Source organism: Dendrobates tinctorius, unplaced genomic scaffold (genome assembly GCF_039654945.1).
Source record: "Dendrobates tinctorius isolate UK_male_01 unplaced genomic scaffold, ASM3965494v1 ptg000057l, whole genome shotgun sequence".
Lineage (NCBI taxonomy): Eukaryota > Metazoa > Chordata > Amphibia > Anura > Dendrobatidae > Dendrobates > Dendrobates tinctorius.
Window position 1 is genome coordinate 1546649 of NW_027361725.1, and position 25460 is coordinate 1572108.

General features: G+C 45.7%; 1 protein-coding gene across 5 annotated transcripts in view; it reads left to right on the plus strand.

Annotated features, from left to right (window-relative positions):
* Nucleotides 1-25460, plus strand: part of NIN (ninein) — a 133128-nt gene that overhangs the window by 51208 nt on the left and 56460 nt on the right. For all 5 annotated transcript variants that reach the window (XM_073577669.1, XM_073577671.1, XM_073577667.1 and 2 more), the window contains exons 5-6: nt 8148-8187; nt 10953-11143. In XM_073577669.1, the coding sequence (XP_073433770.1) occupies nt 8148-8187; nt 10953-11143 (231 nt within the window). The remainder of the gene's footprint in view (nt 1-8147; nt 8188-10952; nt 11144-25460) is intronic.

Below are 25460 nucleotides of genomic sequence, written 5' to 3' on the forward strand. Positions count from 1 at the left end.
GAATGTTTTCATGGAGTTTTGCAGCCCCTTGAAACTTAAAAAAAAAATAAATTTAAATACGGTAAATGTTGGGTAGATTGTATCCTAGAAATATTGTGTGATGGAGATGTTTGGTTGTGAACACATTCCCGCTGCAGAAGAAAAAAATTTGGCGGCGCTGTATAAGCAATAAAAATATAATTTGGTATCTCAATATAAAATGCAGGAGGGGTTCATAGAAGTCAGTATAAAGCAGATGTGGAGCCCGCTGCGATCAGGTGAACACTCCGTCCCCCGAGGACTTGAGGCTTTTTAACAATGAGCAGCAGATACACAGGTGGCGCCCGGGTAGGGATGTGAATACTGATCGGCGTCTCCTCCCAGCGTGACACGCTCGATTTGGATTCCAGGGGTTTATAGATCATGTTTTTTTTTCTTCTCGGGGATGAGCTACGTGCCTGGTACAGCTGCTCCTTTCAATACAATTAATGGTGTATTCCCTCCCTGTCCTCAGAGTGAAAATCACGCCTTTCTATGGCAGCTCTTGCCACCACCACAAGGTTCGTAAGACGCCGGCAGTTTCTCTAACTGCGCTCGGCTCTTAATAACCTTAATACTTCTGAAGTAATTTGCATTGTGACAGGTGTTATTTAATGTCTCCATGTTTTGCTTCTTGAGTCTTTTCCCGGTAATTCCTACATTACTCTACATTAATCTACATTTTCGCGCATTAGTATTTTAGCTTCTGGATGACAGAGAGAAGAAGAAATGTGCCAATAGTTGGAGATCTTTAGGGTTGAAGGTTATGGACGCATAGTAAGGTTTGCTGTGTGTTCTTGGTGTATGCCGGGTCCTGCGGGCTGTTCTCTATGTATGCCGGTTCCTGCGGGGTGTTCTTGGTGTATGCCGGGGCTGTATTTGATTAAAGCACAATTAAGGTTTTGAAGTCTAGGAGACTGGTTTAAAATGCAGTTGTCATTATTGTAAACTATTAAAGTATAGAATGTACAGAATACTTTTGCTGACGCGTTTCGAGTCAATCCAACTTCATTGTTAATTGTATCATCTCGAAGTGCGTCAGCAAAAAGTATTCTGTACCTTCAATTTATTGGATTTACAATAAAAATTATTGGATTTTCAACCATCGTGTGCTGAACTTCAAAACATCATTGGACTTTATCATGTACGTCCTAGATGCTCACCAGTTTTGTTTATGCATTGGCAGCTATTACCTGCAGCATGGATCACATGAACATCAAGCAGGTGGTGAGCTGTATTTAACAGTACTATTCATCTACATGATCCCCTTGTATGCAAATCCTTGTGGTTGGGCATTCCCCGTGTACGCTGGGCCTTGTGTTGGTGTGGTGTTCTACGTGTGCCCCAGACCTTTTGATGGGATGGTCCCCATGTATGCCAGGCCTTGTGGTGAGGCGTTCCCAGTGATCTGTCCAAGGAAGAACAACCAGTGAACTGGCTATAGAGTCAATACCCACCTCAGACTCCCTTATAAGTGAGGGTAGTAAAATGTAGCTAGTCTGATCCAATCCCACTGTTCCACCACAAGTTTCTGAAATAACGTTCCTTTTGTATATAGAGATGTTTAGCCACTGACCATGATCCAATGCTTATCCATTGGGCATGTAAGCTCTAGAACTGGACCATGGAGTAATGGGAGAAGGTGACCTGGCTTAGTAAGTCATGTTTTCCTTCATATGGACGTCCGAGTACTTTTGCGTGAGTTACCTTAGGAAGACATGGCACCCGGATGTGTCTTGGGAAGAATAAAGCCGGTTGAGGCCGTGTGGTGGAGCAATGTTCTGCTGGGAGCCTGGAGTCCTGGTATCATGTGGAGGTGACGCAGAACACATACCCACTTCATGGTTGTGAGATTTTCTAATAGCAGGTTAATGGTTGACCAGAACCAGGAATGGTCAGAGGAGCGCTTCAGAAATCAAAGTGATGGACTTATCTCCATCAGTTGACCAGTGCCCCCATACACATTAGACCATTGGCTGAACCTATCAGTATCAGCCGGTTCGACTGACGTTAGCCTAATGTGTTTGGGAGGGGTGATGAGTATTGTCCCAGATACTACAGGACACCTGCAGAGACTGTGTGGAGTCTGGGCCTCAATGGGTCAGCATAATATTAGGCAAGTGATAAATTCTGCTCACACCTACATAAGCTGCACATTTGTGTCTCTCCCCGAGTCCTTTGAAGTAAAACCACTTGTAAATCTCTTTGTTGTAGTGACAAGGAGAGCTTTTTGTCCTGGTGCACACCTCGCACCGACCACAATGCTGGCTGCACTCCAGAATGAATACTTCAGGAGCTTGTGGGTGCTGTGCCCTCAGCATCCGTTTCCCCACTAATTGGGGCAGAGTGGGTTTTGTGCAGGTCTGTCGTTCCCCATCCATGAGTATCTGAGAATCCTCTATATAATGGGCTTGTTTCACATGAGCAAGCTCTCTCGAGGCCTGTCACCCACCCACCATCATCTCCTAATTGTATCATTCATCAAGAATGCATCGAGATAAATCTCTGCACTGTTAGGTTACTTTACATCTCCGGCACCAGTGGAAACTTTCTATAGCGTTGCCCTGAACTTCCCAAAATGCGCCATCAGTTCATCCGCCACTTGTTTTCTACATAGATCTCCAATAAAAGACAAAGGAATCAGATTTTCTGCTATTAAATTGGCATTAAAGGGGTTTTACCATGCAAGCAAATCTATAGACTTGACATAAGTGACTGGTTCAAAATTGGTTTGGGCCAAATTCAGACATTTGAGTCTGTGCAAATAAAATCTCTTAATCGAAAGATGTTTTATTATCCACAGAGGTCTCTCCAGACCCCAAAGTGTAATACAGAGGAGAAGGCAGGGGTTACACAATAAATCTCTCTCCCTGACCTGACTCCTTATGCTATAGCTCTCTGGTCCTAGGCCTAGTCTTCATTTTTTTTTTTTCTGGCGCTGAGGCCCAAAATGGAATGGAATGAAGACACAAGATACTAAAAATTGCCATGTTTCTGCCCTTTCCTTCCCAGGTTTTAACTTGTCCAAATGGGTTACCAGTCGGATTCCTCCGTGCCCGTAGATGAGCCTTGGCCAATCTCAGTGGCACCATGCAATGTTTATGGAGGTGGGGGGAAGGTAATGGAGAAGGATTGGGCATGTTGAATTTCAGCATGCCCTATCCTTTGTCTCCAATGATGGTAAGCCATTGTAGAAGCTGTCTGGCTGCCGCTTCTTCTATCTACCCTTTAATAACACAAGCTTGTAGAAGGGGTGTTAATGTCACGGACCGATATCTATGGTGTACGGCCGTCTTGTTTTGCTCTTACAGTAACCTTAGCCACTGAATTATTGCTCCTCTCACCTGCAATGGATAGAGTGTAAGAATGCGAATCACAAGTGAATAGTTATCCAGTTCCCCTGCGGGGATCCAGTCACTGACTACATAATGAATGCGGTGGCGACCCGCTGTTTAATATTAATAGTTCGTCCAACCTTATTTAATCAGCCAGACCGGCCGTGTGTTCATTATATCGTCCTGCACCCATGGGGAAGATGCAAAGTAATAACCGGCTGAGCGCAGAGACGCTTGTTCCGGCCGTCAGCGCAACTTAATTGCTTCGCAGTTTTATTTAAGAAATTTACAATTCTGGCGGTGGGAGATTTATAGGAGACAGGTGATTAGTGACAAGTCGGGGTAGAAAGGAACATGGCTGCTGGAAGACGTCAAGGTCTTATTTTTATAGGCATGCAATCACTAAATGGGTCTTCTAAATATAAGGGGTCTTATTTATGTAAGGCTTAGGTCCGGAGAATGCAGCAATTTCAGTGGGACTGGACACCAGCTTATGTTTGTTGTTTTTTCTAGTTGGACATGTTGATTTCAGCATGCCCAATCCTGCCTTTCCAAGGCTGATAAGCTGCCTTCAGAAGTCTAGCTTATTCTTCTCACCCCATTGAAAATACCTGCATGCTGGGCCGGGGATGGCAGGATAGCTGGCTTGTATTGAAATTGTATGGCAACATTTTTGCTACCATGTTGCGGCTGTATTTTCTCATTCAGGCACAAGCCTAATTTTGTGACCCAAACTGCCAGCTGTGGTGCAGTGACCACTATGTCCACTAGGGGGCGCTGTGTGGGTGTCCCAGGACGGGCCTACAGTCATATTCATTGTGGTAATGGGTATAGGATGCTGAAGGATCGTTATGTATCTCAAGGTGGGTGGCCTTGAGATGAAGGCTTGCTCATGTGCTGATCAGCAGAGCTGATCTGTCATTCCAATGTGTCGGGAAGAAGCCTTCAGATGATTGATGAGAGGGGCGGATCAATCATCTACAAATCCACCCAGGGGTGTTTTTAAGAGTGTCATAATAAAGGATATGTGTATGAATACTTGAAGGACCTGTGATGAGGTCATAGCCATGTGACCCGCTGGGCGTGGCTACGGACCCTATAAGGTAACCAGAGTAGGTCACATGAGAGAGAGCGCATGGATCTGATTGGGCAATGTGGAAGATCCCGGCAGGCCTAGGTGTAGGAAGGTGTGCTACCTTCCTGAAGACTACATGCTGAGGCTGCTGACCCGGTGAGGCCTGTGGATATTAGCTGTATGTGAGGAGGGATAAGCCTCCTGGGTTGCTGAGGCTCCAGGACTGAGCCTGAAATCATGGACACTTATGCTTGCTTTCGCCTGAGCTAAAGGCTATTCCTTGTGTTATGTGCTGCTTTATATGGGTTATGAAGCAATAAACCCTGTGAACTTTTAAAAGGAACGTGCCTCCTGATTGACTCCCGTGGCTCCTGAGCAAGTTGAATCCCTACACAGCATTATTATTTTTTTTAACTTGGTTTATTAAACCATAAACAAGACAAACAACATACACACTTGTATGTGATAAGCATTGCATAAAGTATATACACTTTCCACAGTATTAGATATAAAACAAAATGCATATGTCAGTTTACATATGGAATAAAATGTAGTGTCAGGTTAATCATGCAAGCTTTTGTATTGTTATTCGAACAATAAAGTCTTTTTAACTTTCTAAACTAAACTATAACTACCAGTTCGCAGCCTAGTTCCACATAATCAGCTAATTATTATGCAATGTCTCCCTCCTACAAGGTAAGATGAGAGGAATTCCACCTCTCCCAGATCTTTTCGAATTTGCCCGGGCACCCTCTATTTCGATACAGCGTACGCTCATATGGAGTAACCGCATTCACCAAATCGATCCAAATCCTGAGGGAGGGACATAAGTTCCCCATCCAACGCAGAGCCAGAACCTTTCGTGCCATAAATAAAGTTTCCTGTAAAAAGATCCCAATATAATGACCCCAAGATTCATCATCCCCACACCCCAAACAGGCAAACCAGCGGCTCAGGGGGAACAGGAGCTTGTACCAGGGGAGTTAATAATGACGTCACCTCCTTCCAATATTGTGCAATAATAGGGCATTGCCAAATCATGTGTATAAAGTCTGCATCCAATGAGTGACATCTCAAACATTCCGATGATTGGAATCAGCCCATCCTAAATAGTCGGGTCGGGGTCAGATATGATTATAATATATAATAATCTGTTATTGATAGACGGAGACACCCCAATCGGAAATTCCAGAATTTCTCCCCATTCTTCTCCCTGTGCATCGGGGATGAGCCTCTCCCACTTCCCTTTAACCAAGTTTATGGCGGATTCCGCCCCTACCGATAGCATATATGTGTACAAAGTGGAAATGAGACCCTAGGGGACCTTGCGATTTAAGGATGCCTATCAAGGGCAGAGACAATATAGCTTTGTTTCAATCACACATGAGAAATATTGGGATAAAGGCCGACCTCAATTGTAGATAATGGAAAAATTGGGATCTTGGGACGTTACATTTGACCTGTAATTGTTCAAAAGACACCAAGGTTCCATGATCGTGCAAATCGCTTACCGAGGAAACATTGTGTTGAGTCCAGAACTCGGCAGACGGGTGTTCAAGCAATGCCGGAAAATAACCATTATTCCACAGGGGCATTTCAGCCACTATGTCTCCAAATCCAATTACTCTCTTAATCCACACTGATCGTGCCAGGCGAAGCAGGGGCAGCAAACGGGGACATTTATTTTTTCCGACTCTAGGAAGCCCAGTGGATAGCTAACTCGTGCAGCATGGAGCAAGTGACTTTCAAAGTTAGGGAGGTGATCATCAGGCATCCACTTGCATATGGCTTTGGCCTGTCCAGCCAGATAATATAGAAAAAAGTCTGGTCGTGCTGCCCCACCTTCCTTTTTTGGTCTTTGCAGGGTGGACAACCTGAGTTTGGGCCTAGTTTTTCCCCATATAAAAGACGTAATTTGAGAGTTCAAATTTGCAAAGAAGGATCGGGGTACTACCACGGCACTGTGCTGAAGAGTAGCTGAGCTTAGGGCGCAGTATCATTTTGATTAAATTAATATGTCCGGCTACAGAAAGCGGGAGTTTACTACAGATTAGAAATTTAGCTTTAACCATTTCCAACAATGGGTTTATGTTGAGCCGCAAATCCAACAAACTGCTTTGAGATATGTTAACACCTAGATATTTGAAACTGGGTACAATAGGTAATGAGGAGAGGGCCTCCAGTCGTGGCATCAGGGCATGGGAGAGGGGCATCAGGGCAGACTTTTCCCAATTTATATATAAGCCGGAATGTTTAACTGCCAGCATTATTATTGCTTCTGACGCTGGTAGTTTAGGTCAAGAGATCTGGAATCGCAGCCTTGATACAGATGAAAAAAGTACGCTTTTGTTTGCATCATAGTGATGTCCGATCAATGTACTTATATTTATTGTATACTAAGTCCTACAATGATGCATATGAATTCCTTACTCCTTTTTTTTTTTTTCACCTCTGTTTACTGTCAATAAATGGACACACACTCTTAACTTTACGTCGGGTGTGTGGATCACTAGTAGGGAGACTTCTGCCTCATTGTAACGAACCCTGCGTCTTTTGTCACTTGGACATGGTCAGAGTTTCTATTCACTGACTGCCAGCAGAGATCTTGAAAATGGTGAAAAACTGAAACGCTGGTCAAATCTGGCTTAAAACATTTCCTTACATGAATGGCCGTGTCTGATCACTTTGTAGCAACGCATCTCACTTAATATCAGATGTTGCTCTGGGGTATGATTGTCTACATCGTCCCTCGCAGGGGATCGCTTTTCTTAAATTGCCTGCTCTTATAATCTGTTTTTTGTCGGACACAATGCGATCGCAGCCCTAGGAAGAAATACATTAACTATGTCCAGACACAAATCCGTTGCTGCAACCCAACCACAGACAATCCTCCACCTAATCCGCATGTGCACCGCGCTGATTGTCTTATGCTTTCACCTCTCCACATTAACAGATCAACAGAAATTGCTGCTTGTCCTGTAAACCAAGAAGACGCTGATTAAAAGGTGAAAGCCGCAACGTTCCCATCCCAGGTCTAAACAGCTGTGTTACCCATCCGTGTAGTAGACACCTAAGGGGATCCCTAGTCGGGGGGGATAACTAAGCACAACGTAGTGCCCACTGAAATCAATGGCCGTCCATGGAATTGTTTTTGCTCCAACTAATCAGCTTGTCCCATGCTTCCATCATTCCCAGTTCCTGAGGAGAACAAAAGTCCGGTGTATGAAGCAGATGGCAGAGCGTAGGCAATTGCCGGGTTTTCCACAACATGAGTTACAGATGCTCCTACAGGGTCCTGAGCTGCGAGGTGTAGCCCCCTGACCATCTGGAGGATCGCCTCCATGAGCGTGCACAATAGAGCCTCCCTTTCTTTTTCAGACCATGGTGTGTTAATAGGTGCGACCCTCACGCCCCACCATCCAGCTGCTGCACAAAGCAAAAGCTCCGTGAGACCCCCGCCTTTTTCGCCCTTGGAAGCCATTTTTTTTTTTTTTTTTATATGTTGCATACTTTTAACCTATGGTGACCCCCTTGGTCAAGTAAAAGACCTCTAAAGTTAAGACTGTTCCTGTTTAGACACTGGCATTTTAGATAGAACTATAGAATCTAAGCTTGTGAGGGTTAATGTTGAGGGTTTTCTGATATCTGTGTCTTTTTAACTTTTCTCCAAATTTCTGCTTCCGATTCCTTATCTCATTTCATCTTTCTTATGTTTTCAGCTTTGGAGAAGTGAAGAGGGCGACGAGTACGAAGCAGAAGGTAAGTAAGGGTTTAACGGCATTTACAAACATCCAGACTAAAATGTTGCCACTTGCCACTCCCTGAAAAGAAGTTGTTTATGGGAAGTGTCATGCTAAGACGTCATCGATGTAAGGACGAGTACTGGGTGAGAACATAAAGATTCAGATTCATTGTCTGAGTAGAGGACAACCCCTTTAAGGCACAAGCTCTGCCCTCTACACTCCAGTCTTTTTGGTTCCTATTTATTTTAAAGGGGTAGTCTCAACATCATACATGGTTAAACTTGCAGAGTGATTGTAAAAACGAGCATCTTTTGCAACTTACCGCTTATTAAAAATCCACTTTGTTCTTAAGAAGTTTTCTATCGGGGGGGGGGGGGGGGACATTCACTTAGGCAAGAAGTCTGCACCTCCAAGCTTCCGGTTGCCTACGGAGGAAAATAGTCCGAGTTTCATGAAAAAAAAAAAAATAAATTTTTTTTTCTAATTTTCATCCTTGTGTGTTTTATACTTCTGTATGAGATCCATTTCCATACAACCACATAAAATCATCACATGGGTTTCCTGAGTTTATAGCAGAAATCTATCCGTAAATATCAGATGCCGCACTGGTGGGATCTGATTTTTTTTTTTTTTTTTTTCTCCTTGCCCCTATAGAATTAAATGGACGAAACTGGGATGACAGCAATGCATGCTGCGTTTTTTTTTTTTTCTTTTACAGACTCTCAGACTGATAAAATAATAATTCTTTGGAACAGCCCTATTTATAGCATGGGTCTGAGTGTTGTCCCTTTAAAAATCAGATGACACTCGTCCGATTTATACGCTCGTATGCATGAGCCATTATTGTTTTGTAAGCACTGCCCGACAACTGTGCAGGGCGCACTTTTGGGCCCTCGATCCGGCCATCCTTCTCCTATGCTCATCTGATGCTGCAGAGGCCAAGTGCTTTTGCTAGCATCATAGCAGAACGGACAGTTGGCTGCCAGTCCAAACTGTCAATCATCAAGAGCGTACGTGACCCGGGAATCTGAATGGCGCGATAACGGTTTTTAAAGGCATAAGTGACATTTCCTAATGACTACTCTGACCCCTGCTAAGTAGGAAGGAGCAGGGGCTTTCTCTGGGCTGCACCATGACTGATGATTACGTTATGGCCAAAGATGGAGATGGTAGAGGCAAAGTTGTCACGCTCTTTCCAGCTCCATTGTAGGGATCATCCAGGATTAGTCGTCAGCCCCTCTAAGTCGCACATGGGTGGCTTTTCCTGGCAACTTATCTTCGATCTACTTTAATAACTTTTGCAAATTTTCAGATCAATTCCATATTGGTGGAATGATCTCTGCTCCTTGTCAGTGAATGGAAACCTTCTGGTGCACCCTCCTACCTGATCATAACGAGGTGCACGGATCCATAACGGGGAGTGATCCATAATAGACCTGGCGGACCACCACCCTTGCAGTGATCGACACTTCCATTCACTGATTAGTAAGCAGAGATCTGCAAAATGGTGAGAAATTGAAACAAAGACAAAGGTGGATAATAAATCTGACTGTAAGTGTCCCCTCACATGAATGGCCACAGTTGGTCACTATGCAGCGGCGTGTTACAAAGTATCAAACGTTGCTGGGATTTGATTGTCTGCGTTTTCCCTGCAGAGGATCGACTTTCATAAGTCTTTGGCTCCTGTAATCCCGCATTGTATCACTATCTTGTTACGAGATTATCATATATTGCAGGTTATTCAGGCGCCTTCATAGACTCCTGCATCACATATATGGCATTTATCTGGACCCCCAAATTGTGACACCCCCACTGTTCAGGGACAGTGAATAGAATACTAGAATTGCAGTGAGAACTGACAAGGAGGATCTGCCCCCCTAGGAAGCCATTATAATGGTCCTTGTATGCAATGTCTGAACAGCCCCCAAATCTCCTGATTTTGGAGGGAGCTACAAAAGTGTTCAAAAGCTGTGCACCCCTTCATACCCACCAGACTGGACTCCTAAATGGCCGCAGTCACGCGCTTGATGACTTTATGTTGTTTAAAGAGCGCCACCTCCAGGACAACAAGAGAACTGCATCTGTGTGTCTGAATATAAAAACATAAATACGACATATACAGCAAAATTCATTAAATAGCACCCAGTAGTCCAGAATAGACATGTCTGGTGATCTGAAGTCTTTGATGACCATTCTATAGTTATATAGGTTTCCTTTTAACCTGGCATCAATGGCTGGATTATCAAATGGCTGGATTATCAAATATGTAAATGCGCTGTAATTGTAAAAGTAGAAAACATTTAGGATGTTCTCCTGTAAGAAGCGGAGGATAGTCTGCCCATTAGTGTATATCGGGGACCCCACAGTGCCGCCAATGTAGGTCCAAATAATCTCTGTAGTCTGTTACTGACGGATGTGCTGAAGATCTTTCGTTATCCTGACGAGATCTCACGTTGCGTTTGTGGATATTTGCAAGTTTACTTTCCTCTGCTGTGACACTTTAAGTAAATGACTAATTGGATGAGCGTTAAACCTTCGGCAGCGTTCGCTGGAGAACAGCGGGACGTGTATGGGGCTGATTACTATTTCAATGCGAGGTAATGGAGTGGTAAATGATGGCGACCCTATATAGAGATTTTCTTCCATATCCCAGGAAACATCAGGGCAAGGAAGAATGAAAAAGGAAGTTACTGTACAAATAATCTACATGCCCTTTAATGCTGCTCCGGGGCATAGCATCCATCTCTCCTATTGATCATATGCTAATGTGTTTACCATCAGGGCAGCTTCGGTTTTGGAATCCGGACGATCTCAGCGCTTCCCAGACGGTTCTGTCACCAGAACAGGACTGGGTAGACGAGAAGCTCCAGCTAATATGTGAAGATCTCGGCATCACCCGCGATGGTCACCTGAACAGAAAGAAGCTTCTCTCCATCTGCGAACAGTACGGCTTCCAGAACCTGGACAAAGAGGTGAGACATGTGTATGTCATATGTGCATGGCCGGTACATTGTGGAGTGCCCTTTTTAATATTGTGGGACCCATGACCTGTTACTTGCAATAAATAAGTAATATTTTTACCTGGTGTAAAATCCTCTGTTCTCCTGAATCTGACGATGTTTTTCTTCTGTTTCTGCGCCTCTCTATTCCTGAGAATATAGCCCAATCTTCTCTGTATATACAGTGGGTACGGAAAGTATTCAGACCCCTTTAAATTTTTCACTCTTTGTTTCATTGGTAAATTCAAAAAAGTTCATTTTTTTTTTCTCATTTATGTACACTATGCACCTCAACTTGACTGAAAACAAAATGTAGAAATTTTTGCAAATTTATTAAAAAAGACAAACTGAAATATCACATGGTCATAAGTATTTTGACCCTTTGCTCAGATACTCATATTTATGTCACATGCTGTCCATTTCCTTGTGAACCTCTTTGAGATGGTTCTACTCCTTCATTGGTGTCCAGCTCTGTTTAATTAAACTGATAGGACTTGATTTGGAAAGGCACACACCTGTCGATAAAGACCTCACAGTGCATGTCAGACCAAGTGAGAATCATGAGGTCAAAGGAACTGGCCAAGGAGCTCAGACAGAATTGTGGCAAGGCACACATCTGGCCAAGGTTACAAAAGAATTTCTGCAGTACTCAAGGTTCTTAAGAGCACAGTGGCCTCCATAATCCTTAAATAGAAGAAGTTTGAGACCACCAGAAGTCTTCCTAGACCTGGCCATCCAGCCAAACTGAGCAATCGTGGGAGAAAAGCCTTGGTAAGAGAGGTAAAGAAGAACCGCAAGATCACTGTGGCTGAGCTCCACAGATGCAGTAGGGAGATGGTAGAAAGTCAACTATCATTGCAACCCTCCACCAGTCGGGTCTTTATGGCAGAGTCGCCTGACAGAAACCTCTCCTCAGTGCAAGACATATGAAAGCACGCATAGCATTTTCTAAAAAACACAGAAATTACTCCCAGACTATGAGAAATAAGATTCTCTGGTCTGATGAGATGAAGGTAGAACTTTTTGGTGATAATTCTAAGCGGTATGTGTGGAGAAAACAAGGCACTGCTCATCACCTGCCCAATACAGGCCCAACAGTGAAACATGGTGGTGGCAGCATTATGCTATGGGGGTGTTTTTCAGCTGCAGGGACTGGACGACTGGTTGCAATTGAAGGAAACATGAATACGGCCAAATACAGGAATATCCTGGATGAAAACCTCTTCCAGAGTGCTCTGGACCTCAGACTTGGCTGAAGGTTCACCTTCCAACAAAACAATGACCCTAATGATCCTAAGCACACAGCTAAAATAACAAAGGAGTGGCTTCAGAACAACTGTGACCATTCCTGACTGGCCCAGCAACAGCCCTGACCTAAACCCAATTGAGCATCTCTGGAGATACCTGAAAATGGCTGTCCACCAACGTTCACAATCCAAGCTGACGGAACTGGAGAGAATCTGCAAGGAAGAACGGCAGAGGATCCCCCAAATCCAGGTGTGAAAATCTTATTGCATCATTCCCAAGAAGAGTCATGACTGTACTAGCTCAAAAGGGTGCTTCTACTCAATACTGAGCAAAGGGTCTGAATACTTATGACCATGTGATATTTCAGTTTTTCTTTTTTAATAAATTTGCAAAAATTTCTACCTTTTTTTTTTTTCCACTGAAGATGAGGTGCAGAGTGTACATTAACCCCTTCATGACCAAGCCTATTTTGACCTTAATGACCAGGCCATTTTTTGCAATTCTGACCAGTGTCCCTTTATGAGGTAATAACTCAGGAATGCTTCAACGGATCCTAGCGATTCTGAGATTGTTTTTTTCGTGACATATTGGGCTTCATGTCAGTGGTAAATTTAGGTCGATAATTTTTGCGTTTATTTGTGAAAAAAATCAGAAATTTGGCGAAAATTTAGAAAATTTCACAATTTTCAAATTTTGAATTTTTATTCTGTTAAACCAGAGTTATGTGACACACAATAGTTACTAAATAACATTTCCCACATGTCTACTTTACATAAGCACAATTTTGGAAACAAAATATTTTTTTGTTAAGAAGTTATAAGGTTTAAAAGTTGACCAGCGATTTCTCATTTTTAGAACAAAATTTACAAAACCATTTTTTTTTTTTAGGGACCACCTCACATTTGAAGTCACTTTGAGGGGTCTATATGGCAGAAAATACCCAAAAGTGACACCATTCTAAAAACTGCACCCCTCAAGCTACTCAAAACTACATTCAAGAAGATTATTAACCCTTTAGGTGTTTCACAGGAACTAAAGCAACGTGGAACGAAAAAATTGACATTTTAATTTTTCCAACAAAAATTTTCTTTTAGCATCAATTTTTTTCATTTTTACATGGGCAACAGGATAAAATGGATCCTAAAATTTGTTGGGCAATTTCTCCTGAGTACACCGATACCTCATATGTGGTCATAAACCACTGTTTTGGTGCATGGCAGGGCTCAGAAGGGAAGGAGCACCATTTGACTTTTTGAATGAAAAATATGCTGGAATATTTAGCAGTTGCCATGTTGCGTTTGGAGAGCCCCTGTGTGCCTAAACATTGGAGCTCCCCCACAAGTGACCCCATTTTGGAAACTAGACCCCCCAAGTAACTTATCTATATGCATGATGATCACTTTGAACCCCCAGGTGCTTCACAAATTGATCTGTAAAAAAAAAAAGTACTTTTTTTCACAAAAATTTTCTTTTAGCCTCAGTTTTTTCATTTTCACATGGGCAACAGGATAAAATGGATCCTAAAATTTGTTGGGCAATTTCTCCTGAGTACACCGATACCTCATATGTGGTCATAAACCACTGTTTGTGCGTACGGCAGGGTCCGGAAGGGAAGGAGCACCATTTGGCTTTATGAATGGAAAATTAGCTCCAATCGTTGTCGGACACCATATCGTGTTTGGAGAGCCCCTGTGCACCTAAACATTGGAGCTCCCCCACAAGTGACCCCATTTTGGATACTAGACCCCTTATGGAACTTATCTAGATGTGTAGTGAGCACTTTGAACCCCCAAGTGCTTCTCAAAAGTTTATAACACAGAGCAGTGAAAATAAAAAATATTTTTTTTTCCTCAAAAATGATTTTTTAGCACGCTATTTTTAATTTTCACAAGGGTACCAGGAGAAATTGGACCCCAAAAGGAGTTGTCCAGTTTGTCCTGAGTACGCTGGTACCCCATATGTGGGGGGGGGGAACCACTGTTTGGGCGCATGGCAGGGCTCAGAAGGGAAGGAGCGCCATTTGACTTTTTGAAATGCAAATTACTTTTAATCGTTAGCGGACACCATGTCGTGTTTGGAGAGCCCCTGTGTACCTAAACATTGGAGCTCTCCCACAAATGACCCCATTTTGGAAACTATACTCCCTAAGGAACTTGTCTAGATGCATAGTGAGCACTTTGAACCCCCAAGTGCTTCACAAAAGTTTATAATGCACAGCCGTGAAAATAATTTTTTTTTTTTTCTCAAAAAAATTGCGCACTAAAAAATAATTTTTTATTTCCACAAGGGTACCAGGATAAATTGGACCCCAAAAGGTGTTGTCCAGTTTGTCCTGAGTACGCTGGTACCCCATATGTGGGTGGGGACCACTGTTTGGGTACACGTCGGGGCTCAGAAGGGAAGTAGTGACATTATGAAATGCTGACTTTGATGGAATGGTCTGCGGTCGTCGTTACGTTTGCAGAGCCCCTGATCTGCCTAAACAATAGAAACCTCCCCACAAGTGACCCCATTTTGGAAATTAGACCCCCCCCAAGGAACTTATCTAGATGCCTGGTGAGCACTTTGAACCCCCAAGTGCTTCACAGAAGTTTATAACGCAGAGACGTGAAAATAAAAAAAAAAAAAAATTTTTTCCTCAAAAATATTTTAGCCCCCAATTTTTTATTTTCCCAAGGGTACCAGGAGAAATTAGACCCCCAAAGTTGTTGTGCAATTTTTCCTGAGTACGCTGATACCCTATATGTTGGGGTAAACCACTGTTTGGGCACACGTCGGGGCTTGGAAGGGAAGGAGCACCGTTTGACTTTTTAAACGCAAAATTGGCTGGAATCAATGGTTGCACCATGTTGCGTTTGGAGACCCTCGTGATGTGCCTAAACAGTGGAAACCCCTCAATTCTAACTTCAACCCTAACCCTAACACACCCCTATCCACAGCCCTAACCCCAACACATCCCTAACCCTAATCCCAACCCTAACCATAACCCCAACACACCCCTAATTCCAACCCTAACCCCTAATTCCAACCCTAACCCCTAATTCCAACCCTAACCCCTAATTCCAACCCTAACCCCTAATTCCAACCCTAACCCCTAATTCCAACCCTAACCCCTAATTCCAACCCTAACCCCTAATTCCAACCCTAACCCTCTTTCCAACCCTAACCCTCTTTCCAACCCTAACCCTCTTTCCAACCCTAACCCTCTTTCCAACCCTAACCCTAACCCTCTTTCCAACCCTAACCCAAACCCTCTTTCCAACCCTAACCCTAATGGAAAAATAAAAATCATTTCTTTATTTTATTAGTTGTTCCTGCCTATGGGGGTGATAATCGGGGGGTTTATTTACTTTTCATTCTATTTTGATCACTGTGAGAGTTTATCACAGTGATCAAAATGAATGAAAGGAAATTGCAGCCGGCGGGTGCACTGCGCATGCGCCCGCCATGTTCCAATATGGCGGCGCCCATGGTCCGGGACCGCGGGACACCGGGAGCCATAGCGGCACTCGGTGAGTACCGGGGGGTGGGAGGGGGGGGCGATTGGAAGGCGGGGGGAGCGGAGGGAAGGCGAGGGGGGGGCAGATGATGACAGCGGGGCCGGCACATTCAGTGGCGGGGGGCAGATCGCCCCCGTTAACTGGTGGGGGGTCGGATCGGTGTCACCAGCCATGTCCGATGTTACAGCAGTGTCGGACACGGTTGGATTGTAATATTTCATCAATTTTCATTGATGAAATATTACTATCGCTCTGATTGGCTGTTAAAAGTGAAAAAGCCAATCAGAGCGATCGTAGCCATGTGGGGGCGAAGCCACGCCCCCCGTGGTGAAGTACAAAGCCCCCTGTATCTGCGAGTCGGGTTACCTTTCAGTGACCTAGGTCACCCGACCAGCAGGGGGGCTTTGAAGTCATGACGCATAGGGCTTTGAAGTCATGACACAGGGTATGCGTCATTGGTCGGAATGGCACCGACTTTCATGACGCATACGCTGTCACTGGTCGTGAAGGGGTTAATGAGAAAAAATGAACTTTTTTAAATTTACTAAATGGCTGCAATGAAAGAGTGAAAAATTTAAAGGGGTCTGAATACTCTCCATACCCACTGTATGTGTGTGTGTGTATATGTAATATATATATATATATATATATATATATATATATATATATATATATATATATATATATATATATATAATATATATATATATATATATATATATATATATATATACACACACACACACATACAGTGGGTGTATATATATATATATATATATATATATATATATATATATATATATAATATATATATATATATATATATATATATATATAAAAATAATATTAGTACAGACCAAAAGTTTGGACACACCTTCTCATTCAAAGAGTTTTCTTTATTTTCATGACTATGAAAATTGTAGATTCACTCTGAAGGCATCAAAACTATGAATTAACACATGTGGAATTATATAATTAACAAAAATGTGTTTAACAACTGAAAATATGTCTTATTTCTCCTACGCCTCATTGGGGAACACAGAGACCGTGGGTGTTATGCTGCTGGCCACTAGGAGGACACTAAGTAAACCAGAAAAAAAGTTAGCTTCTCCCCTGCAGTATACACCCTCTCGCTGGCTGAGATTCTCCATTTCTTACTTAGTGTCTATAGGAGGCACTTGGGTTTGGTTTTAGACCCCACCGTTTTTATTTTATTTTTGAATTTTCTGTAAATTTTTATTTTTTAATTAACGGAGTGAAGGGGGCGACGGTTCCTTTCTACGGCCCGTTCTCCCCAGAACCAACAGGCAAGCACGTGGAGTAACCCTTCACGTACACTTTCCTGCGACGAATGGGGCTGATTCCTCTGACGATGGTTCCCTTATGGTGGGTACTCTACGGATACGAGGGCAAGCGCAACAGGACGTAGCACAGGAGTGCATGGAGCAGACCTGAACAGCGCTTTTTATTTGGTCGTCAATGATAGCACCACCTGAGAGAGGGGATCCGCCCTTCAGGAACAGGAAATCCTACAGATACATAAGGGCGGCACCTCTCCCACGCATCAGTTGGTTTCCTGTTCCTGAAGGACAGGATTCCCTACAGATCGTACCATGGAAGAATTCCCAGGCTGGCTGTCCGACTCAGGTAGCGGGGGGGTCTCCTACCTCGGGCAGTGCAGGGTCCCCTGGAAGCACCACGGTGGGCCCGGGCAGGGCTTCCACAATAGTGTGCGGAGCAGGTGGGAGCGGGGTCCGGCGGATGCCCATCTCGAGGGCCGGCATCGGCAGGTGAGTATGGATCCCCCCCCTGGTCCCCGGTCCTCCTGGTGCGTCCTCCCTTCAGTCCGGGTTGGGGGCGGCGGCTGTGCCTCGATGGCGTGCGGGGTCGGGCGCCGGCGGCCTGCGCGCCCCCGCGCGTTCACGTGGCGCGGGGGGCAGGGGAGGTAGCGCCGGGCCGGAAGTCTGATGCCGGCCGGCTTTTTTCCCCTGTGCGTCGACGGGCGCAGCGGCGCGAGCACCGGCATAGCGGCAGGGGCGGGGAGGGAGCGATACGCAGGGAGGAGTGTCCAGGGACGTTGGGAGGGGGAGGGGGGGTTCAATTAACCCCTGGCCAGGATACCTGTGAACCCGGGTTGCCAGGGAAGATAAAAAGGGCACAGAAACGCTGCAGAGCGGCTTTAGCCCAGGTGCAGAAATGGACGAGCCAGAAGCTCCTGTGACCCAGCTGGATCGAGAGCAGGAACGTACCTCAGAGAGGTCCCAAGCCAGCTCCCAGCAAAAGAAAAAACGAACTGGACAATCCGGCCATAGAAGCTCCTCCAGGCCCGAAGGATCCAGCTCGCCCCCCCCGTGATCCGGTACCTACGCCTTCTTCTCAGGGTAAGAGATCTTCGTGAATGTGCCCTGATGCAGTGTTCCCCTTTATGTTTTCCTCATATAGGGGAAGAAGAGCGCTGACAAAGCAAAAAACAGGGAGTGCGCCCTTTGCAAATGCCCCTTGCCGGACGCCTACCCTAAAAAACTATGCCAGTCATGTATACGGCAGACGGTAAAAATATAAAAAGAGGGAGTAGTCCCAAAAAAATGACCATACATGCTTCCTTACCCTGTCCCCCCTCCTGTAGGTGGCGGAAGAAACCCTTGACTTCGCTACAAGTCTAAGGGAAATTATCAGGACTGAAGTTAAAGCCCTAAAGTCTGTATCCCAGGGGGAGTCGTCTAGAAAAAGAAAGAGAGCAAGTTTCTCAGGGTCGGGCTCTTCAGCTGACCCTAGAGGAAATGAAGACTCCTCAGAGCCCTCTACCTCCTCGCCTGCGTCCTCTTCAGAGGAAGACGCCAGTCGTTTCTGCCTGGGTCTGGAACAAGTGGACAAACTAGTCAAGGCGGTTAGGGCTACCATGGGGGTAACAGACACAAAACCAGAATGGTCAGCGCGGAACCTAATGTTCGGTGGTTTAGACCCCAGGAAGCGTATGTCGTTTCCGTTAAACGACAAGGTCCAAAATCTGATCAATAGGGAATGGAAGAAACCAGAAGGGAAAGGCTCCCTACCACCAGCTTTTAAGCGGCGTTATCCCTTTGAGGACCCCGTGGTGAACAAATGGGACAAAGCCCCGAAATTGGATGCAGCAGTGGCTAAAGCATCCAAAAAATCTGCTATCCCCTTTGACTACATGGTTTCTTTAAAAGATCCACTAGATAAAAGGGCAGACTCCTACCTGAAAGGGACATGGGAAATGTCAGCTGGCGCCCTGAGATTGGCAGTAGCAGCTACCTGCACAGCCAGATCTATGATGATCTGGCTGGACCAGCTGAAATCACAGTTAGATTCCCTCGAGGCTCTGTCCTCTATCTTGAAGACCCAACCTACCATCCAGAATGCGGCAGCCTTTTTAGCCGACGCTTCAGCAGATTCCGCAAGTATGGCGGCCAAAGCCGCAGGGCTATCAAATGCAGCCCGACGGGCTATATAGCTGAAATGCTGGCCCAGGGATATCCAGGCCAGATCCCGGCTTTGCTCCATCCCGTGTGAGGGGGAATATCTATTCGGACCAGTCGTAGATGAACTCCTGGAGAAAGCCGGCGACGATAAAAAGAAATTCCCCTCCCTGCCCACCCCTTCCTATAGACGTCCCTTTACTAGGAAGAGATTTTTCCTTAGGAGATCATCCAGAGACCGGGGCAGATGGGAAGATAAAAAGAAGAAAGGTACCGGGTTTATGTTTGGAGGGGGACACCAGGAAGCATCCTATGACACCAAGAAACCTCCCCAATGACTAGCGGCCCTGGTGGGAGGTAGACTATCGGCCTTTCTACCAAGCCTGGTCACGGATCTCAAACAGTGACTGGATCCTGGGGTTGGTAGCCTCAGGCCTAAGGCTAGAATTTGCCTGTGCCCCCGCAACAGTTTTAAGGTCACCCCGCTCAGGTCTTCCCTGGCGGAACAGGCTGCCCTAGAGACCGAAATTCATGACCTATGCCATAAAAGAGTACTGATAAAGGTACCAGAGGCGGAGAAGGGCGAAGGCTTCTACTAAAAGCCCCCCCCCCCCCCTGTTTTTGGTCCGTAAACCAGATAATTCCTACAGGACCATAATCAACCTGAAGGCACTCAACAGATACCTGGTCATTCGGCCATTAAAATGGAAACGATCAATTCCACAATAAAGCTACTGTTTGAAAACTGCTTTATGGTGATGTTGGATTTAAAAGACACCTATTACCATTTACCCATCCATGCGTCTCATCAGCGTTTCCTTAGAGTGGCGGTTCATTTAGAGGGGTCGTTACAGCATTTTCAATATGTCGCCCCCCCCCGAGTGTTCACTAAAGTTATAGCGGAAGTTATGGCCCATTTACGAGAGGCAGACATCCTAGTAATCTCCTACCTGGATGACCTTCTTATTGTAGGAGGAACAGCAGAACATTGTCTGGATCAGTTGCAAAAAGCAGAATCTGCTCTGGAACGGTTAGGGTGGCTACTAAACATTAAGAAGTCCCGTCTACAGCCCATGAAAGTTCAGCAGTTCTTTGGCTTAACCCTAGATTCACAGAATCAGGAGTGTCGTCTTCCACCCGAAAAATTAGTTCGCCTACATCAGCAGGTCCTGAACGCCTCCAATAGCCCTACCATGTCTCTTAGGAAGGCAATGTCCCTCCTGGGTTCTCTCTCATCCTGCATCCCCGCCGTCCGGTGGGCCCAGTTCCATACAAGGGTGCTACAGGGCGAGGTTTTATGCCATCAAAAAATCCTGGGCGGTTATCTAGAAGGCCAGTTGACTTTGTCCCAACATACTTTGAAATCCCTTGAGTGGTGGCTAGACGAAAACAATTTAGCCAGAGGGGTGCCCTAGGAATGTAACGTAACCCGAGTAGTCACCACAGACGCAAGCCCTACGGGTTGGGGGGCCCACATGGGGGAGGTCTTGATCCAGGACCTATGGGAATACCATCAGTTGGAAATGTCCTCCAACCTGAAAGAGCTAACAGCCGTAGAGCAGGCAGTTAAAAACATTCTTGTGTATCTACAGGGTCACCATGTTCAAATATTCTCCGACAATCAAGTCACCGTGGCTTACATCAACCACCAAGGTGGGACTCGTTCCAGGCAACTGATGGAGGTAGCAGAGCGGCTGTTCCAATGGGTCTGAGCAACATCTCCTATCTTTAACAGCTCTGCACATAAAAGGAAAAGAAAACACGACAGCAGACTTCCTAAGCTGCAACCTTCTAAAGCAATGGGAATGGTCCTTAAAAACGTCCATCTTTGACCTGATCGTACAAAAATGGGGGCAGCCAGAAGTGGACCTCTTTGCCACCAGAGAGAACAGGAAGGTGCCTCAGTTCTGCTCTCTAAATCCCAGAGAGAGCCCTCTGGCAGTAGATGCTCTTCTGATCAAATGGGACTTCGGGCTAGCATACGCCTTCCCTCCCCTGTCTCTACTACCCCTGGTGATGAGGAAAGTCAGGAAGGACAAGGCGAGGATTATAGTGATCGCCCCGTTTTGGCCCAGGAGGGCATGGTTCTCATGCCTCTGGACCATGTTGGTGTCCGACCCTTGGGTCCTGCCAAACATCCCAGACCTCCTATCCCAGGGCCCAGTTTACCATCCTCAGGTAGCTGGCCTACATCTGACGGCGTGGATTTTGAACGGGCACTACCAAAGGAGAAAGGTTTCTCCCCAGCCCTAATTAACACCCTGCTCAGAAGCAGAAAACCTATTACAACCAAAATCTATGTTAGGATCTGGAAAAGATTCCTTCAGGGTTCAGGGGTAGTAGCTGGGCAGTCCACTCCCATAGCACAGATCCTAGAGTTCTTACAAAGAGGCCTGGACATGGGACTCTCCACCAGCACCCTTAAAGTACAGGTGTCGGCTTTAGGGGCGCTTTTTAACTGCAACATCGCCAGTAACTATTGGATCAATAGGTTTATAAAGGCAACAGGCAGGTTCAGACCGGTAGTGAGAAATAAATTTATGCCATGGGATATAAACCTAGTCCTCACGGCCATGACAGAAGCCCCGTTTGAGCCTATCTCATCAGCTTCCACAAAAAACCTGCCTCTTAAAGTGGCTCTTCTGGTAGCGTTGACATCAGCCCGTAGAGTAAGTGATATCCAGGCGTTGTCTAGACTTCCTCCTTACATACAATTCAGGGACGACAGGGTAATTCTTACACCCGATCCAGCATACCTGCCTAAAGTAGCCTCCAGTTTCCATAGAACGCAGGAGATAGTCCTTCCTTCCTAATCCCACGAACGATAAGGAAAGGAAACTACACACTCTAGACGTTAGGAGATGTCTCCTAGAGTACCGGGCAGTTAACGACCCATGGAAAAAAGATAATGCCTTGTTTATCTCCTATCAGGGCACTAGGAAGGGCCTTATTGCTTCAAAAAGCTTGCTAGCGAGGTGGATTAGGGAGGCCATTTCATTAGCATACACTTCAAAGGGCAAACCGGCTCCTGGCAAGCTGAGGGCGCATTCCACCAGGGCCATGGCAACCTCGTAGGCAGAGAGATCGGAGGTCTCGATCGACCAAATATGTAAGGCAGCTACCTGGTCCTCTCCGAGCACCTTTTATACCATTATAGACTAGACCTGGGTGCTTCCTAAGACCTCTCCTTTGGTGTCAGGGTTCTGCAGGCTGTAGTCCCTCCCTAAAGTAATTATTACGCTATGTAATTCTCTCAGGTGGTGCTGTCATGGACGACCGAATAAAGTCGTAATTACTCACCGATTTAAAGGTATTTTTCGGAGTCCATGACAGCACCCGTATATTCCCTCCCTTTAGTTAAATTTGGGTGTGCGGTTCTTCCTCTTATACAGTGGGGCAAAAAAGTATTTAGTCAGTCAGCAATAGTGCAAGTTCCACCACTTAAAAAGATGAGAGGTGTCTGTAATTTACATCATAGGTAGACCTCAACTATGGGAGACAAACTGAGAAAAAAAAATCCAGAAAATCACATTGTCTGGTTTTTTTTTCATTTTATTTGCATATTATGGTGGAAAATAAGTATTTGGTCAGAAACAAAATTTCATCTCAATACTTTGTGATATATCCTTTGTTGGCAATGAGGTCAAACGTTTTCTGTAAGTCTTCACAAGGTTGCCACACACTGTTGTTGGTATGTTGGCCCATTCCTCCATGCAGATCTCCTCTAGAGCAGTGATGTTTTTGGCTTTTCGCTTGGCAACACGGACTTTCAACTCCCTCCAAAGGTTTTCTATAGGGTTGAGATCTGGAGACTGGCTAGGCCACTCCAGGACCTTGAAATGCTTCTTACGAAGCCACTCCTTCGTTGCCCTGGCGGTGTGCTTTGGATCATTGTCATGTTGAAAGACCCAGCCACGTTTCATCATCAATGCCCTTGCTGATGGAAGGAGGTTTGCACTCAAAATCTCACAATACATGGCCCCATTCATTCTTTCATGTACCCAGATCAGTCGTCCTGGCCCCTTTGCAGAGAAACAGCCCCAAAGCATGATGTTTCCACCACCATGCTTTACAGTAGGTATGGTGTTTGATGGATGCAACTCAGTATTCTTTTTCCTCCAAACACAACAAGTTGTGTTTCTACCAAACAGTTCCAGTTTGGTTTCATCAGACCATAGGACATTCTCCCAAAACTCCTCTGGATCATCCAAATGCTCTCTAGCAAACTTCAGACGGGCCCGGACATGTACAGGCTTAAGCAGTGGGACACGTCTGGCACTGCAGGATCTGAGTCCATGGTGGCGTAGTGTGTTACTTATGGTAGGCCTTGTTACATTGGTCCCAGCTCTCTGCAGTTCATTCACTAGGTCCCCCCGCGTGGTTCTGGGATTTTTGCTCACCGTTCTTGTGATCATTCTGACCCCACGGGGTGGGATTTTGCGTGGAGCACCAGATCGAGGGAGATTATCAGTGGTCTTGTATGTCTTCCATTTTCTAATTATTGCTCCCACAGTTGATTTCTTCACTCCAAGCTGGTTGGCTATTGCAGATTCAGTCTTCCCAGCCTGGTGCAGGGCTACAATTTTGTTTCTGGTGTCCTTTGACAGCTCTTTGGTCTTCACCATAGTGGAGTTTGGAGTCAGACTGTTTGAGGGTGTGCACAGGTGTCTTTTTATACTGATAACAAGTTTAAACAGGTGCCATTACTACAGGTAATGAGTGGAGGAAAGAGGAGACTCTTAAAGAAGAAGTTACAGGTCTGTGAGAGCCAGAAATCTTGATTGCTTGTTTCTGACCAAATACTTATTTTCCACCATAATATGCAAATAAAATGAAAAAAAAACAGACAATGTGATTTTCTGGATTTTTTTTTTCTCAGTTTGTCTCCCATAGTTGAGGTCTACCTATGATGTAAATTACAGACGCCTCTCATCTTTTTAAGTGGTGGAACTTGCACTATTGCTGACTGACTAAATACTTTTTTGCCCCACTGTATGTACATGGGTAATTAGTAGTCGTGTAAAGTATTGTACATAAATTGTGCTATTAACCTTGGTGGTCCTCTTGTGCTCTGTAAACCAACTGATGCGTGGGAGAGGTGCCGCCCTTATGTATCTGTAGGATTTCCTGTACCTGAAGGGCGGATCCCCTCTCTCAGGTGGTGCTGTCATGGACTCCGAAAAATACCGTTAACCGGTGAGTAACTACGACTTTCGGATGCCCTGAATCAGCCCCAGAGCTCTCCGTCCCCCTACCCAGAGGGTGGATCGGTTGAGCAATACCCCCCTGTAAAACCTCCTCCAGCTCTGCTACTTTGCCTGGCGGATGAGACTGAAAGACCCTGGAACAGCGACGACCTGACTGAGCACAGGAGTGGAGGTATGGGTTCAGGTCCTTGTCCCCGGGAGAAGCGCTGACTTAGCGTCAGCAGCGGAACACTGGCGCCCGATCGCGGCCCCCCCCCCCCCCCCCGCCCGGCGCTTACCGCGGGGAGGCCACAAATTCAGCCCCTGGCTTTTTCGGCCTGCTAGGCTGCAATTTAAATAGTGCCGCCCTCGATAGCGCCGCCCCCGGCGCCTACCGCGGGTAGGCCAAAAATTTAGTCCCCGACTTTTCCGGCCTACTAGGCCGCAATTTGAATAGCGCCGCCCACGCTATCGTCACTGCCCCCCTCCTCTAGGCGCCTCTCATTCCAAACGAGACGCGCAATTTTAATCTCGGGGGCCATGTCTGTTACCTCTGCTGCAGTTAACTGTTTCAGAAACAGCCGAATTCCTGGTGACACCACAGGGCCACCGTTTTCCTCCCGGGGGACATAACACAGGACCGTGGGTAAGCTGCATCTGCCCTCAGATTAAAGCTTAATCCCTTCCCGGCACATTCCCTGCAGCTGCAGTCAGACTCTGCCGTTAACCCTTTCTGGAGCGCTATGCCTCACTCACAGGAGGCTAAACGAGCCGCTAAGAAGCACACCGCTTTCCTACCATGTGTACTACCTGCAAGTCGGCCTTACCACAGCGAGCATGACTCTCCAGATCTCAAGCTAATCCGTTATGCACGGACCGCGACCCGACCTGCGCCCGAACCGCGCCCCGACCTGCG